The sequence below is a fragment of the Chiloscyllium plagiosum genome, unplaced genomic scaffold (assembly GCF_037043375.1).
Source record: "Chiloscyllium plagiosum isolate Xiang-an unplaced genomic scaffold, Cpla_swu_hap1 HiC_scaffold_43, whole genome shotgun sequence".
Classification (NCBI taxonomy): Eukaryota; Metazoa; Chordata; class Chondrichthyes; order Orectolobiformes; family Hemiscylliidae; genus Chiloscyllium; species Chiloscyllium plagiosum.
The window spans coordinates 7,455,738-7,473,559 of NW_028270181.1; the positions used below are offsets into that span (position 1 = coordinate 7,455,738).

At 40.2% G+C, this 17,822-nt stretch overlaps 1 protein-coding gene across 8 annotated transcripts in view; it reads right to left on the reverse strand.

Annotated features, from left to right (window-relative positions):
* LOC122541923 (heterogeneous nuclear ribonucleoprotein D-like) overlaps positions 1 to 17,822 on the reverse strand; it is a 34,782-nt gene that overhangs the window by 1,400 nt on the left and 15,560 nt on the right. For 2 of the 8 annotated variants that reach the window (XR_015754266.1, XM_087982436.1), the window contains exons 3-7: positions 6,679 to 6,837; positions 5,925 to 6,056; positions 5,632 to 5,725; positions 3,634 to 3,801; positions 1,206 to 1,317 (exon numbers count right to left, since the gene is read on the reverse strand). Coding sequence is in view for 5 of the 8 variants with exons in the window: in XM_087982436.1 (XP_087838562.1) it covers positions 1,241 to 1,317; positions 3,634 to 3,801; positions 5,632 to 5,725; positions 5,925 to 6,056; positions 6,679 to 6,837 (630 nt within the window). In the remaining 3 variants the exon portion in view is untranslated. The remainder of the gene's footprint in view (positions 1 to 1,205; positions 1,318 to 3,633; positions 3,802 to 5,631; positions 5,726 to 5,924; positions 6,057 to 6,678; positions 6,838 to 17,822) is intronic. The other 6 variants (XR_015754268.1, XM_087982440.1, XR_015754267.1 and 3 more) reach the window with 4 other exon arrangements.

Genomic DNA, 17,822 nt, shown 5'->3' on the forward strand with positions numbered 1-17,822 from the left:
CTAGTTCAATCTGGAAGCAAACAGTTAAGGTGACACATACCAGTTAAATTCTGCCAAAGTTCTGAATGGCTTTATTATTACTATTAGAATCTGAAAATCATTACCTACTTCAGAAGTTCACAATACAGCTTTGATTTTCATGCAGGACTTCTTTACATACCCATAATATGATTACTATCAAGGAAAACTTATGTTCCACAGACAATGAACAATTCAAAATGAAGCATGCTATCAATTTTTAAATGTCATCTGGGGTGCCAATAAGTCTGCTGTTCAATGAAAGGGACTAAGTTTCCAGTCCCTCATGCCTCTCCCTTTTTGTCGTGCCCTCGCAACTCCTATTGGCTGTAATCCTTGCAAAACTCTCCACTGCCCCAAGTGCATTTAGAAATTTCTCTGATAATCATCAGAAAGATTCAGTCAAATTAGAAAAATCAAAAAGGTTATATAAAAAAAACTCAAGTACAAAGCAGCCGGAATCCCATGATTTGTCAATTCAAAAACGTAAAAGGTGAGGGATTCAACCTTTTCGCAACCTAGGGTTCAACTTTATTGCACCTTACAAAAACAACGCTAAAGCCTACCATAAAGATCACCCTCATCACTCCAGCCAAGCAATGAAGGCCATTTTTAAAAAGTCTTTTTTTACACACAAGGGAAGTGGGATTCGCTGGCTGCCCAGCATTTGTAACCCATGTGTAATTGCCCCTTGAGGTGGAAGTGGTGAGCTGCCTTCTTGAACCACTGCAGTCCATTTGCTGTAGGGCCACCCAAAATGCCATGAGGGAAGAAGTTTCAGGATTTTCACCCAGTCCCACTGAAGGGGAATAGTGATATATTTCCAGGTCAGGATAGTGAGTGGCATTTTCACAGTAAAACAGCAACACATACTTTTAAGGACTATAAATTCTCATGAAAAGTGAATGGGGGTGTAACAATTTTACTAAAGCAACTGACCTCCAATTGATCGCTAAAAAAAAAGTTTTCACAACAGATCAGAACTTCACAAAAGGTTTCAGGTAAATTTGTGGTCAGGGTGTTTCTTTTTGCCTATACTGTACATACTAAAAATGTTGCTGCCTTCAAAAGAGTAAATGGAATGCAAGGGCAATTTTATGAACAATTTTAAAACCAAGCAGCGTTGAACTAGCTTTTCAATTACAAATGTACGTTTTCCTCAAGTATCTGCGAAACATAGGCTTTACCTTGTTCATGGAGAGCTTCGGAAAGGCCAAGTCATCTAGTAAGGCCTATACTGAGTTTGGCCACTTCCTCCTCCTCCTCTCCTAGGAGCTTTACCATAGGTGCCTGGTTGACCTGAAAGCAAAATTAGTTGAAGAAAAGGATTTGTCAACTCTCAAATTGTTGACTACCTTTTGAAGTAAACTTCTGTTCATCCAACACCTTATCAGGTATCAGTTTGGCTCAACCGTGTTCACTCGTACCTCTTCTGTCGGGGGGGCCGTGGGTCCCAAGCACCTTCTCGGATGTGAACACAAATCTAGTTTGATGTTTACAATGCAGAAGTGGTCTGCAGTGTCCAGGTGCCATCTTCCAATTGAGGTGCAATGCAGAGGTCTTATCTGCCTACTGTGATGTATCTAGAAATTTGCATGGTGTTATTCAGAAGAGCTAAGCGCTCTGGGCAACATTTTTTCCTTAACCACACAGCCAACACCAATAAGCATAAACAGCCATCTACCCCATCACAGTTTATAAGACATTGCTATGTATGCTTAAATAACAGAAACCAGACGGTAGAGGTACTTCGTTGGCATTGGGTATGGTGAGAATGGCATGCAAGTCTATTCACTAATCCTTAATGTTAAGATACATGCAATAAGTCACAACTTTCTCTCGACATTTATAAATTAGGCCTACATTCAATTCATGATGTCAATAATCTCAAGAGAAATTCTCGTGATCATAGTGGTGTGGCTGTATTGCAGCTTGCTAACTTATTTAAATCAAACCAGTAAGCCTTTCTTTTAAATGTGATGAGTTTATGCAAAGAAGGAAGAGATGTTCCTTTGTTCTAAAGTTCAGAATGCCTACCAGTTCAATTCAAATTGAAATAAGCTATTTGAACAGCAGTGCAATGCTGGCAGCAGACATTCCCATTTCTTTGAACTCAGTTTTTAGATATTTTTCCAAACAACGTTCACTCTGATCTGTTATTTTGTATGGCAGATTAGCAGTTTGAGCAGAACTGTAGCCGAGAGTTTGTGTTGTAGTGCTCAACTGCCACGGCTATATACAAGATATCTTCTCAGGCTAAAGATCCAATTTAACTAGACACTCATATTAAACTGGTGCCCAAGAAGTAACACTGACAATTTTGAGCAACAGTGAAAGGGTGATCATTATTACTGGCATCCACTGATGTCCACATTTGGTGCAATTCTTTTCTGACACACAAACTTTAAAAATCATTGACTCAGTTGTTTGGGGATTTGAGGAAGCTTTAAAGGAGATTCCAAAGTTTCTTAATGGAGATCACTCAGAAATGAGGGATTGCATCATGTTACATGTATTAACAAGCTAACTAGAGAGGAGATTCCTGGAATAGTATAAACTTTTCAGGACATAATGTCCAAAAGCAAGGACAATTTATTACTCCTCCTCCCAGAGACAGTAACACCTTGTTGTTTTGATTCTTCAGACACCCCACCTCAGCCACGTGAGCAACACCTTGGCAAACAATTGATGGCCTGCAGCTTTGCAGTCAATCCTGATTGTGTTCTCATCCAATGTCTCTTGAAGTATACTAGGAGTGGAAGCCCTTGCAATATGCTTTATTGGATTCTCCTGCAGTGTTTTAGGCCAAATCCAACATAAACTATGATCACTGGTATCCCTCATCTTTGAATCAGGCTATAAGTCCAAGTTCCACTCCAAGGGACTTGAGCAAGAAATTTAAGCCAACGATCCTGTGCAGTACTGAGGGAATACCTCAGTCTCATCTGAAAGAGGGCACCTTAGACACAGGTTTCATTTGTTGTGGGTGATCAAGATCCTAAGATACTACTGAAAGAGCAGGTATTCCCTGGTATCTTGGCCAACATATGTGCCTCAACCAACACTGAAAATCAATACTCTGATCACTACTGCTGTCGGAGGGACTTAATTATGAGCAAGTTTGTTGACGTTAGTGGGTGCACCGCAAAAATAACTTAACTGTAAAGCTCTTCGAGATGTGCCAAGAATGTGAACGGTGATACTGAAATGGAAGTCTTCTTTTAAAAAAAAACACTGTCCAAGTGGAAATGAATTAAATGATGTATAATAGCCATCCTTGGTTTATTTGGTTCAGCAACTGACAATCAGGTCACGAAGGTTCAAGCACAAATTTGGGCAAAACTACAGACTTACTTTCATTTCAAAAAAAAAAAGGCAAACATTTCCTTTTCAAAGTTCCTTGGAACCACATACATACTATAGTTGATCTGTGACCCACTACCAGAATGAAATCTGCTGATGTCACTCACACCAGCCGCTCTCCACTTTGTCTCTCCTTTCTTGGCAAATAAATTGCCACTATGGATTAGCTGACATCAACAACTCAACAAAATGACAGACCAAGGGACTACTTACTGGATTTTTGTCAAGCAACTCCTGATCTATGAAACTTACTGTTATAATCACCATATCCCTGTCCATAACCATAATAGCCATAGTTGTATGCTGGGTAGTCATAGCCACTATATCCACCATAATTCTGGTTATAGCCATAGTTATAATTTCCATAACTTGGGTTCCAATAGTTACTGTTGTAGCTTTGACTCCACGTCTGGCTTTGTCCTAGAAATGGCAAACACAAACAGTCAGCAATTCAAAACTGTTCATAGTTATAACCTCTGACATTAACTTTGCTTCATTTAAACTTCCTGAAGGCCCAGATAGGATCAATGTTGATAGGATGTTTTCCCCTTGCTGGGGAGTTCAGAATGTGGTGTCACAGTCTTAGGATAAAGGACCATTTAGGACAAGGACAAAAAGAATTTTCTTCACTCAGAACGGGTTGTCTCTTTTTCCCTATCCGAGGGGAATACTATGCTGAATATTTTCAAGATAACAATCAATAGATTTTGAAAACAAACTGAAGGAAGGAATATGTGATAACATGAGGAGGTAGAATTGTGGTAGTTCAGCCATAAACTTATTGAATGGTGGAGCCAAATGGCTTAACTTAGCACATATTCTTTAATATGCAAAAATAAACTAAAAGAAATCAGATGAAGTGGTTCTCTTCAGAATTGCAGGGTGAGCAAGACAAATTTTTGAGGGATTCACTTATCTCAATCTCAGCCATAACTGAGTTACATAAATGAATAATCCCAGGGAAAGGAAGAAAAGAAAGCATTAGTTTGGCTGAAACAGTCATATTTTACCTCATGGAAGGAGACTGCAGATTTGGGCCCTTCTCAGAACTTTGGCAAATAGTATAAATAGAAACTGAGGTAGGTCCATGTTGTCTGTCAGAAATCTCATCGCCTTAATAGACAGCCAGAGGATCTATCCACATGTTAGGGTCACATAAGAGACCCTGAGACATAATTGATTAGCCAACAGTTTTCCTCACATTCCTCTGAATCACTAACAAAATTCCATTCATCCAGTCATACATAATATTTTCAATGTAAGAAACCCTTGCCTGCATTATGACTAATTGAAAGTCAGAATATGGGGCTGTCTAAAGACACAGTGAAGTGCTTTTAACCACAAGCTTTTCTCCCACATCATCAGCGTCTTTCTTCCCAACAGACTACAGTTAACAAGGGCGAACACGGACCAGTAGTCTGACTGAGCAGGGGATGGCAACCATGTCCACTGTCCCAGACAGAATACAAGAACAAATTGAGAACGTGCACTCCATGGCAACATTTCCTCCAATTTTCTTTCTAGCTGCATGAGTCTCCAAGGACTGTGCATAGTAACAATTCCTGGAAAGAGCTGTTAATGCCGTGACGGGCTTGCCAATGCCAATCACCGTGCGTAGAACATCGGCACATGCACACAACCTGAGAAAACATGGTTCAGTTTTATTTTACCATCTGGTGCATTCATCTGTCAAGTTAGAGATTAATAATCTCAGATTCCACAATGAAATGGAAAATATTAAACTCATGCAAGTAAGGTCAGAAGATTGGATTCAAGGATCAAGAATGGAACCAAGAATAAACATCTTACTCTCAGGAATTTGTGGCACACCAGTTAGGAATGCTCAATAATGAATATGGATGCCTTAAATGGAGTATGGTCCATTTCAGACTGGTTAATAATATCTCCTTGGTGAGCACAATGTTCAACTTCAACACACATACGGTGTTATAAAATAAACTTGTGGGAATAATTTCAGAATTCTCGACTTGTGAACTCAAGCGTAAAACTTAACTTAATCTCATGACTTCAGTTAACTCTTTGGATTTTTCACTTCAAGTCACCTCCAGGAATTTACCATTGTCTTCATACCCACTTAATGAACACATGCATGGGAGTGGTTATTTCTACAAACCCAGTGTCACATCTGCTACAATTCAAGGATCGGGCCTCTATAATAGAAACGCTGAGTTATGACCTCAGAGTTGTACTGGGGTAGCTTCCCATGGTGAAGATCACAATACATTATACCTCCTCTACCTCTTCCTCTTCCAGTGAAACCTCCTCGACCTCCCCATTGCTGCTGTTGGTATACTTCTTTAGGTTGGGCCAATTTGATTTCAACCTTCAGGAAGAAACAAAGAACAACATTTACGTTTGGCAATGCTTTATAGATACTGCAGGTCTTGTATGAAAACGTGTTAGAATGTGAATGGAGTTGTGCAGCTAATCATACAATCTTCGATTGCTCTTTAAATGAAATGACTTACAGGATTGGACAAGTATCTGCTACACAATCACTACAATAGTAAAACATTTCCCACCTTGCTTGTTCCAACATCATGGAATTTCTTTTCCATTATTGTCTTCACTGGATTATCCTCTTTGAATGTGATAAAACAGAATCCTCTTCTCTTGTTGGTCTTTGTGTCCATAGGGAGTTCAATAGATTCAATCTGCAAATAAACAAACCTAATTATCTTGTTCAGGTATGGATGTGTACTAATGTTCCTAAATTCCAAGACAGACAACTTTCTTGCCTTTGCACATAAACAAATTGTCAATAGCAGAAAGTAACCAGCATATCTAAAAAGCTTCAAAACCTCTTGAATATATCTTTTTCCCTCCTTTCAGAAAAGGATCAGGATCCTCAGTGAAATCAGGAAATATATAATTCCAAATATAGCACCTTGCAAATTAATTTTCCACAGAAAAAAATGATTGTGCTTGATACAGCTTTGAAAGCACTGTGAGAAGAAACTTCAACCAAACTTAACATGCAAACAGGAGATTCAAAATGGAGAAAAATGGACATTTTAAAAGTAGATTTACCCACTCAGTTCCCAGGTAAACAGTAACAGCACTTCAAAACAATCATTTGGGAAATTATGAATGTGGAACTAGACTAAAACTGTGCAATAAGAAAAGCCTTTTAAATCTTGATGCAACAGAAGTAAGCAATATCATGTTAATGTGACTCCTCAGACTAATTAGCATTCAAAAATAAGCCTATTTACAACATAAATAAATTGGCGTACATAAATAGTATACAAGCCTTCAATTTAATCAAGGTCTTACCTCTCCAAAGGTTCCAAAATATTCTCTCACTTTTTCTTCCGGGCAATCAGGGTCCAAACCACCAACAAAGATCTTCTTAATTTGTTCCTTACCCTTCATAGCCTGGGCTTTCTTGGGATCAATAACTCTCCCATCAAGTTTGTGTTCCTTATTCAGCACCTGAGTGTTAAAACAAAGAATTTATACTGTATTGATCGAATGTATCATACTTCAACCTGCAGATTACTGATAATTGAAATAGTGAAAGGTAATATTCAAATTTACAAGTGAAATATATTTGATAATTTCAAGTAGTTTTTTTGACCATTTGTAATCTTATTTCTCTTTAAAACTTTCTCTTCAAATTGTAAATCTGTCATATTAATTCAAGCTTAAAGGCCACTAGCTAAACATGGTTCAATATCTACTTGTACAATTAAACAGCATTCAAAACCTATCGTCCTTGGTATTGAACCATCTCAAATAAAGTTATAACAGATTACATTTATCAATGTATGTGTGAAAGAGATACACACTCACTGAAATTAATGTTAAAAATAAAGCTGCAATAAAGTAAAATTGTGATTCAGCCTCAATTTAAGATTAACCAAACTTGGTTTTCATAGCCAGTTTTGTCCTCTCATGGCCCAAATATTTAGACAATCTACACCTTTAAAAGTAGAGGACATACTGTTACAAAGTAATGTATATTATCATCTTTTTTTTAAAATTGATTTGGTAAACAGAGTAATGCTTACTTCCTCTAAGGCAAGCATATTGTGTTGGTGCAAGGATGATAAAACACAGCTGACCAGATCCACCTCCACATTCAATAAAAAGCATCTAATCTACAAGAATAAATTTACATTTTACATAATATAATTACTAATACTGATGCCCAGAAATTAATGGTTGGCTCAGTCTATCAGAAATTGTTATTTAAAAAAACTTGGCAAAGTGTTTCAGCTTGCATTCGACAGGACAATTCATAAGATTGCCAATAAAGGAGAAAAATATTTACACCATATAAGACTGGAGCAGTTAATGATGACTGACAGTTAACTAAATAAACTGTTCAGTCTTGCAGTTGCTCCATATTATTTATTTGTTCTTCAATCATCTTCAGGTAGTAAGAATGGGACTATTTGTCAAGATTCCAATTCTTCAATCCAGTTGTCGATCCTCCAATGAAACAGTCTCGCCCAGCTGCTGCAGTACAGTATTAGGTTTCAAACACAGAAAACATTCACACCAGGCACTGACCATTTTTAGTCTGATCTAGTGGACTATCAACACCTTGTAGTCACAAATAAAATGAGTAAGTTGACACATCAAAACCTTGGCTAAAAGGGTTAAGCAGAGGTTGGCATCGTGACAACCAGTGAGTCATCACTTAACCTCCTTCCATCAATAATAAGGCTAGAGAGAGGTTTTTGGATTACTCACCCGTCACCTGGATGGAAACAACAGCAACCGCACTCAGAAGAGTGACATAATCTAGGAAACTATATTTCTTATTTGCCTTCCCTACTATTGGACTCCCTTACTGGTGCACGGCGTCTGCAGTAAATATCAGCTGCAGAATGCATGAAAACACTCTCCAACACTACTTATATTGCATCTCTCAGCCTCACAACCAAGGAGAGCACTGTTACCACCAATTCACAACATAACTTGACAGGAAAAGATTGAAATATGATTGATAGGATGGCAAAGTCGTTTGGAATTTACCCCGATGAAATTGTAGGAACAGCAGCATTACAGGAACTGCAGCAGGACAAGCCAAATGCACAAAATCCTGTTCGGCCTGCAAAACTGGGAGTTGCTACTTTTTCAGCATCTTGTCAATTACACAGTGTTAGTTTAGATTAAACTTCGGGTAATTCTATTTAAAATTAATATGAGTAGGCATCTCAATATGATCAATACTAGTAGCAAATTTAACCAGTCTAATTTCACACTAAAATTCATGACTAAGGGAAGTCTGAAATGCCAGGGATGCTATCTGTCCAACGTCAGCTTAAAACTAGGCCCCATCTTGCTTCTCAGGTGAACATAAAAGTTCCCCTCCAATATTCAACTAGCATCACTAAAACTGGGTACCTGGCAATGTTTTACAGTTCCTTGCTGTTCACATATTGTTCGCATTCGCTCCACGATTACAGGGGTAACTGATTCAAAAGCACTTTAGGATGGTCAATGATTGTGAAAGGTACTTTATAAATCTAAGAGAGAGAGGGTATTCATGTGTCATCTCAGACATTTTATGTATAAGGGCATGCATACATAAATTTAAAAGCTTGCATATTACAACTGAAGTGAACTGTTTAACAAACAATTGCACATATTCAGATTACCAACACATCTAATATGGCAGCACCCATTTCATATTATTCTCAAGTGAAATATTTCACAGAATACAAGGGTTTCCCTGGCTTCATAGTCAAAATTCAATTAAGCTCAAGTTTTGTGTCACTTCCCTAAGGAACCCGACAAAGCATATATGCCGACCCACCTCCCAACTCCAATTTTGCTGCCAATTAAACAAGCTCTTGTAAAGGGTTCAAGTCCAATCATTATCATTGCCAAAACACTGCTTTCAGAGCTACTTTCAGAAGAAATTCATTCATCACAAGGAATATTTCACTCAGCTAAGAATTTCCAGGCATCCAAATTCATCTCATGTACTCACAGCTGAATATTCGAAGATCAGGATAAGTTGTATCTGTTTTTGCCATTCCCCCATTCCCCCCACCCCCCACATTCCATGAACAATGAACCATCAAGTGAAAAAATGTCACTAATTTTTGTACTGGGCAAAGGCAGCATCACAGTAAAATCAGTTGCATAAAATTACCTTCCAACACTACTGAAATTGTATCTCTTAGTCTCAACCAAGGACAGCATTACCATTAATGACCTTTAGGGTAGGGAACTACTGCCTTTACCTAGTCTAGCCTACATGTTACTCCAAACCAACAGTCACGTAACTGACTCTTAACCATTCTCTGGGCAATTGGAACTGGGCAATAAATGCTGGCCCGGCCGGCCATGTTCACATCCTGTGAATGAATAAAAGAAAAAAACGCTGCTGGAATTCCAATTCCAACAGTTATCCAATGATCTCTGAAGAAAATTAAACCCAAGAGTAGGATCACTTTAGCTCTGCCCTGGAAACTATTTAACCAGCATGAAATTGCCACCATCAGAAGATGCTTTGAAAGAATTAATGACCATCAGAACCCTCAATCAAAAAAAGACCAAGCCCAAGACTACTGCACATATTCAAAGAGTCAGAAGAATGAAGATGGAGATAAGGAAGAATCTTAATATGCCAAGGTCTAAAAAGTCCATTCCTTCCTGACTAAACAATGATGTAAAAGACAGCAATATGGAAGTGAGGCAAGGGCATGGGAACCAGAGCAGTAGGTCAGAAAGTAAAATAACTGAAGAGCAGTCTGAGACGAAGGCCAGTAAGACTAAAAGGAAGAACAGGCAGTCAGGATGGTTTTTTGAAATAGTATGCAAGAACTCCAACTAGGGAAGGCACCATAGCAGACCTGGTATTGAGGAATGAGCCACACCCAAGTGAAGGAAGTTTTATGGGGGAGCACTTCGGGAACAGTAACCATAATTCTGTAATTTTTAAGTTATGTATGGATAAGGATAAGAGCAGTCCTCAGGTCAAAGTACTAAACTCAGGGAAGGCATCTACCACAATATTAGACAGGAATTGGGGAATGTAGACTGGGGCAGCTGTGTGAGGGTAAATGCATATCTGGCACGTGGGAATCTTTTAAAAACAATTGTTTAGAGTTCAGGATGAGCGTCTTCCTGTGAAAATGAAGGATACGGTTAGCAAGATTCAGGAACCTTGGAAATCGAGATCTCAGTCAAAAAGAAAAAGGGGTTTTAGGAAACTAAAGACAGAAAGAGCCCTCAAACAGCAAATTAGGAAGGCTAAAAGGTGCCATGAAATGTCTTTGGCAAACAGGATTAAGTAAATTCGCAAGGTCATTTATGCATGTACAAGGAGCAAGAGGGTAGCTAGGCAAAGGTTAGGCCCACTGAAGGACGAAGTAGAGAACTTGTGTATGGAGCCGGACTCAGTGGGTGCGGTCTTCAACAAACATCTTCGCATTGATATTCATGAAGGAGAGGAATATGGTGGATGATGAGTCTCAGAATGGAGGACGTTGACATTCTGAGGCAGGTCAAGATACAAAAAAGGTGGTGGTGCTGCATGTTCTGAAAAGCATTACGGTAGACAAATCCCCAATACTTGATGGAATCCATCCCAGAATGCTGAAGGAGAAAATTGCTGGGGCCTTGTACGAAGCCTTTGTATCCTTTCTTGTCACAGGTGAGGTCCCAAAGAAATGGAGAATAGTCAACATGGTTCCTTTGCAACAGAGATAATCCAGGAAATTACAAAAGGGACCCAAATGTCAGTGATAGGGAATTACTGAAGACAATTTTTAAGGGATCCTATCAGATTTACGCATTTTTGGAAAAAAATTGACTTAAAGTTTGTTCTGCTATAAGGGTGCATTTCATTAACACGAATTTGCTATAATGCGATTAAACAACTGGGGACACTGTTTCTAAAACGCAGTGCATTGGTTATAATACGATTCCAGCCCCGTTAGGTTAAATGGTGCTATTACACGATTTCCCTATAAACACAGAATTGCACGAGAATGGAACTACCATGCTATAGCATAACTCATGGTATTAGCAATAGTAGCATGTCTTTGTGCAGTATCTCCCAAATTTTATTGGCTTTTTTGAGGAAATGACAAATATGATTTGAGATTATGGCAGTAGATGTGGTCCATATGGACCATAGCAAGGCCATGAGGAGGCCATTTGGTGAAGCCACATACGATTCGGGGCGAGTTGGTAAGATGGATACAGAACTGGTTTAGTCATAGAACGAGAATGGAATAGTGTAGGTTAGATGGGCTTTAGATTGGTTCTACAGGTCGGCGCAACATCGAGGGCCAAAGGGCCTGTACTGCTCTGTAATGTTCTCGGTAACAGTGAAAGGGTACTTATCTGACTGGAGATCTGTGACCAGTGGTATTCCACAGGGATCAATGCTGGTAACCCTGATGTTTGTAACATACATAAATGATTTGGAAGAGATTGCAGATGGCCTGATTGGTACATTTGCGAATGACTCAAAGACTGGTGAACCATGGAAAGCGAAGAGGATTGCGAGAGGATACAGCGGGATAGAGATAAATTGGAGACCCTGGTGGAGAAATGGCAGATGGAGTTTAATCTAGCCAAATGCAAGGCGATGTATTTTGAAAGATCTAATGCAAGAGTGAAGTATAGAGTAAATGGCAGAACATTTATTAGCATCAACATACTTGTGGGCGTGCAGGTCCACAGTTCCCAGAAAGTGGCAACATAAGTGGATAAAGTGGCCAAAAAGGCAAAGAGCATGCTTGCCTTCATCACTCAGGGCACAGTGTATAAAAATTGGCAAGTTATGCTGCAGCTCTGAGGAACCTTAGTTAGGCCACATTTGGAATATTATGTCCAGTTCCTGTTGTCAAACTACAAGGAGGATGTCCAAGCTTTGGAAACAGTTTATCGTGATGTTGCCCGATTTGAAGGGGGGAAAGCTATGAGGAGAAATTGGAAAAACTTACTTTGCTTTCACTTCAATGAAGATTGAGGAATGACCCGATAGAAGTTTACAAACTTGAGGGGCATGAAGAGGCAGACTTTTTTTGTTCCCAGGGTAGATATGTCAATTACTTGGGGAGATACATTTAAGATAAAAGGGGGAAGACTTGAGATGTCAGAAGCAAGTTTCTTTTTAAATACAGAGGGTGGTAAGTGCTTGGAAGACACTGTCAGACACAATAGTAACATTTAAGAGGTATCTTGACAGATGTACAAATAGGCAGGAAATAGAGGCATGTAGCCCGTGTACAGGCAAAAGGTTTTCAGTTTAGCAAGGCATCGTGTCGGCACAGTCTTGGCAGGCCGAACGGCCTGCTCCTGAGCTGTGGTGTTCTTTGTTCTTATATGTAAGAATTTACTTACGTTAGCTCACACCGGGGGAGGCAGTGCCATTGTAGTGTTGTCATTGGACAACTAATCCATAGACACAAACTAATGCCCTTGAGGCATTCATTTGAATCTCACCACAGCAGATGGTTAAATTTGAATTAATTTAATAAATCTTGAAATAAAAGCTAGTCTAGTGGTGACCATAAAATCATTGCCCATTGTTGTAAAAACCCATCTTGCTTACCAATGTTGTTTAAGGAAAGACATTTGCTACCTTCTGATTGAAACAGTAAGTTGGCTCTTCAATGGCCGAGCAAACCACTCAAATGCAAGTAACAGCTACAAAGTTTGATTAACAGGGATGAAACAAGATATAGCACTCAGGTTCGACCAAGGAACCAGAAAGAGCAACGGCACACAGTCCCGTCTCCCCTGCACTCGACCTGCCACAGGTGAATCTGTCCATGACAGCACCAAAAGAGACAACTGCAATATCAGAGTCATTTAGAAAGCTCATTAAGTTTGATTCAAACATAGACAATAGAGCTGAATTCAAAGGGACAAGGGAAGGCAACTGGGGTGCACAGCAAGGCCGCACTTGACAGGTGGCAACAAGGAACCGAACAAATTCAGAGGGAAATTCTTTGCAGGTTGAAATCACAGAGGATTGTGGCTACTGGAGGTCCATCTTTTCACCAAAACACTTTGATTAAGTAGTTTTCCCGTGTAGATATTTTGTTAAACCAGTTAAGGCATTTTATGACTCAGCTCTGGAGCTGTGGAACCTGAAGCTCAGAGGTAGAGACACAACCACTGAGCCACAAGAACCTTTTTAGTTCAAGGTATTTTTGTGACAAACCCATAGGGCACCCGTTTCTACCATTTCCCAGAGATCCTTTTCATGTCCAGGAGCCATCCACCCACTTGGGGAAAACACAGCTCTTTTTTGTTTTTAAAATCAACCTGATCCACCACACTATGACACATTTCTATGGAAGTTGAACTTCTAGCTTCTAGTTCAAAGGTAGGGACAACCCCACTGCGCCACAAGAACCCCTTAGTTCCACAACGTAGATATTTCAATCTATTTGTTCAGACATATTATGACCCAGGTTGAACTTGTACCTGGGCCTTTTGTTCAGAGGGAGGCACATTACCAGTTCACCACAAGAACCCTTTAGTTTCTCAGGGTAGATGTTTCTATTACAACCTGTTAAGCCACAAGCATCTGGAGCAAGTGGGACTTAGAACCCCTTAGTTCCTCAGCGTTGATATTTCCATTAACCTGGTTAGACACATTATGACACATATCTGGAGTAGATAGATTTTTTAATTCAGGCTTCCTGGCCAACAGGTAGGGACATGGCCCACTGTCCTAATCATCTTTGACTGTTTGAACAATTACCTTCCTTCCAATGATGGAAGTGCTACAGGTGGTGATTTGGCCTCATATCCACACAGCTATCCTAAGCAGCATCGTGACTTAGTGCCAAGCTCCTGCCTAACCCCCATATCTTCGCACATGATTTTAAACAGAAACAATGTAATGCCCTCCTGAATGCTGCCACTACTTTTCCAGGTCATAGATTCCAGACCCAAACTACTCACTGTGCACATGTTTTTCTCACTCAACATTCACTTCTCTTGCACACCACTTTAGATCGATGCGCTCTCGAACTTATGAATGGGAGTAGTTTCTCTCTATCCATGCTGTTCAAACTCTGATCATTTTGAAATCTCCATCAGATCTCTACTTGGCCACTTTCTCTCCAAGGACATTTCCAACATCTTAAATCTATATTCATAACCCAAAGTTTCTCATCCCTGGAACCATGCTTGTAACCCGTTCTATACTTTCACACATGAATTTGCATCCATCCTGCAGTGTGGCACCCAAGACTGTGTACAACAGTCTAGCTAAGGTATAACAAGTATCTTATATACAAATTCTGTTTGCTCATGTACTTTTTGCTACTATTAATAAAGCCCAGTACTCTTCATTAACTGTTCTCACCTTCTTACCTGCCACATTCAAATGATTTGTGCACTATACGTCCAGATCCCTCTGCTCCAACACACCCTTCAGAATTGTATCCCTTTTGTTGTATTATCTGACAATGTTCTTCCGAACAAAATTCATCACCTCACCCTTCCCTACATCTGTCACCTATCCATCAACCAATTTGATGATGTTCTTTTGGAGTTCTACAGTGCCATTTTTTTTAAAAATCACTTGTGAGAAAATGCGCGTCACTGTCTGGGCTGCCCTTGAGAAGATGGTGGTGTGCTGCCTTTTTGAATTTTTGCTCTAGGTACATCCACAATACCCTTAGGAAGGGAATTCCAGGATCTTGACCCAGCAGTGAAGGAACACAGTTCCTCTCAGTTTACGATGCTTCCAAGGTCTGTATTATCCATAAACTTTGAAACTGCTCCTTGTACACCATGGTCTCTACCATTAATGTAAATCAGGAAAAGGCTCCCAATACAGACACCTGGGGAACTCCACTACAAACATTACTCAGTCCAAAATATATCCATGCACCATTTACCCTTTATCCAACCACTCAGCCAATTTGGTATCTATCATGAGGTCAGAGCTAGGGAAGTTCAAGGATTGCATAATATTCAGTACCATTTATGATTTCAGATACCAAGGCAGTCTGAACAACTCTCAGTCTTGAGCTGATAAGTACCAAAGAATTTACACACTACAAAGTGTCAGACAGACATCATCTCCAAAACAAAAAATAGATTCAACCATTGCCTTCACATTCAACAACACTAAATTGCTGATGAAGGGTTTATGCCCGAAACATCAATTTGCCTGCTCCTTGGATGCTGCCTGACCTGTCATGTTTTTCCAGCACCACACAACACTAAATTGCTAAATCTCCGACTATCAACATTTTGGGATTAAGATTCTGCCAGATGTGATGGTGGAACCTATCACAGCCTCCTCTATTGGTCCTCAGTCTTCAGCCAATTCGATTCATCCATGTGATATCAAGAAATAATTAGAGGAACTGGATACTGCAAAGGCTATAGGCCCTGACAGCAGTCCAACAATAGTACTGAAGACTTGTGTTCCAGATCTTGCCTAGTGAACCTCCTCAATTAGAGTAACAACCCTGACAAGGTGGAAAATTGCCCAGCTATGTCCCGTAGACAAGGAGGACTGTCCTGGAGAAGGGTTACATCCAAAACATTGACTTCTCCACCTCCTGTTGCTGCCTGGCTTGCTGTGTTCTTCCAGCCTCCTGCCTGTCTACCTTGGACTCCAACATCTGCAGTTTTTTTTTGTCTCTAGTTCTGACTTGTACAAAAAAAGGACAAATTGCACCTGGCCAATTACTGGCCCATCAGTCTCCTCTTGATCATCAGTGAAGTGATGAAAAGTGTCATCAACAGTGCTATCAAGCAGCACCTCCTTATAGAATCCCTACAATGTGGAAGCAGGACATTCGGCCCATTGAATCTACACCGACCTTTCGAAGAGCATCCCAAACAGACCCACCTCCCGGCAACCCCACCCCCAGCACCCTCCCTCCCACACACACACCCCACACAATCTTCCATCTCCGCAGGGCCACTCACCTGCTGCCCTCATTAGAGTTGTGGTTCAAATATGGACAAAAGGGCTGAATGCCAGAGGGGAGGCAAAAGTGACAACCCTTGACATCAAGGCTGCATTCGAATGGCATCAAGGAACACTAGCAAAACCAGAATCAATAGGAATCAGGAGACAAACTCGCCACTGGTTGCATTTATACCTGACAAATAAGATGGTTGTGTTTCTTGGAGGTCAGTCATCTCAGCTGAGACTCGTCAGGGTATTTTCCCAGGCCTAACCATCTTCAGCTACTTCATCAATGACCTTTCCACCATCTTAAGATCAGAAGTGGGGATATCTGCCGATGGTGGCACAACGTTTAGCACTATTTGCAAATCCTCAGATGCAGAACCAGTTCATGTTCAAATGTGACAAGATGTGAACAAGGCTTGGTCTGACATTCAATGGTGTTACGATTACTGAATTCCCCCACTCTCAACATTGACCAGAAACCCAACTGGTCTTGCCACATAAACAACACCACAAGATTGGGTCAGAGGGTAGGAATCCTAGGGAGTGTAACTCATCTCCTGACTCCAATAAAGCCTGTTCACTGTCTACAAAGCAAAAGGTACAATTCAGATGTGGGATGGAACACACCCCACTTGTTTGGATGGGGGCAGCTCCAACAACACTTAAGAAGCTTAACACCACCCAGGACAAAGTAGTCCACTTGATTGACATCACATCACAAGCATCCAATTCCTTCACTACCAATGCTCAATAATGTGTATTACAAGGTGCACTGCAGAAATTCACCAAAGATTCTTAGACAACAGCAATGTCCAGTTTCATCTAGAAGGTCAAAGGCAGATACGTGGGAACACCACCACCTGCAAGTTGCCCTCAATTCACTCACCATTCTGACTTGGAAATATATCGCAGTTCCTTCAGTGTCGCTGGGTTAAAATCCTGGAATTCCCTCCCTTTCAGCACTGTGATATGACTCATAACAGATCTACAATAGTTCAAGAAGGCAGCTCACCATTACTTGCTCAAGGACAATTAGGAGAGGTAATAAATGCTGACCAGCCACAATGCTCACATCATATGAGAAAACGTGAGAAAAACATTGAGACCATGAGCTAAGAGCATGAATCCATACAAAATCCAAAATATTAAGACTGCCAACACTTTATCTTAGTGTCAACTCTGTATACCGATCACATTCAACATGCAAGTCAAAACGTGATAAGCAAGTTCCAATTTGGACCCAAAAACAACCTAGGTCAATCCATCAATGCAGTACTGTTGAAGGTGCCTTATTTTAAACCAATGCCCATCCACAACATCCAGCTGGAAGTGAAAATCTGCTGCACTATTTTAACATTTCTCACAATGACAACACATCAACTGGCTGTCGTCCCCCTCACTATTCTAGCTACAGGGCTTGGCAACATTGACAGCAACTGCATTTCAAAAATAACGCCTGACTGATAAACACTGCAGGAAAAAAATACCGGCCTTGAAGAGGGTGCAATGCAGATTAGAGTATCTGGAACGATACCAGACCCCAAAGGGT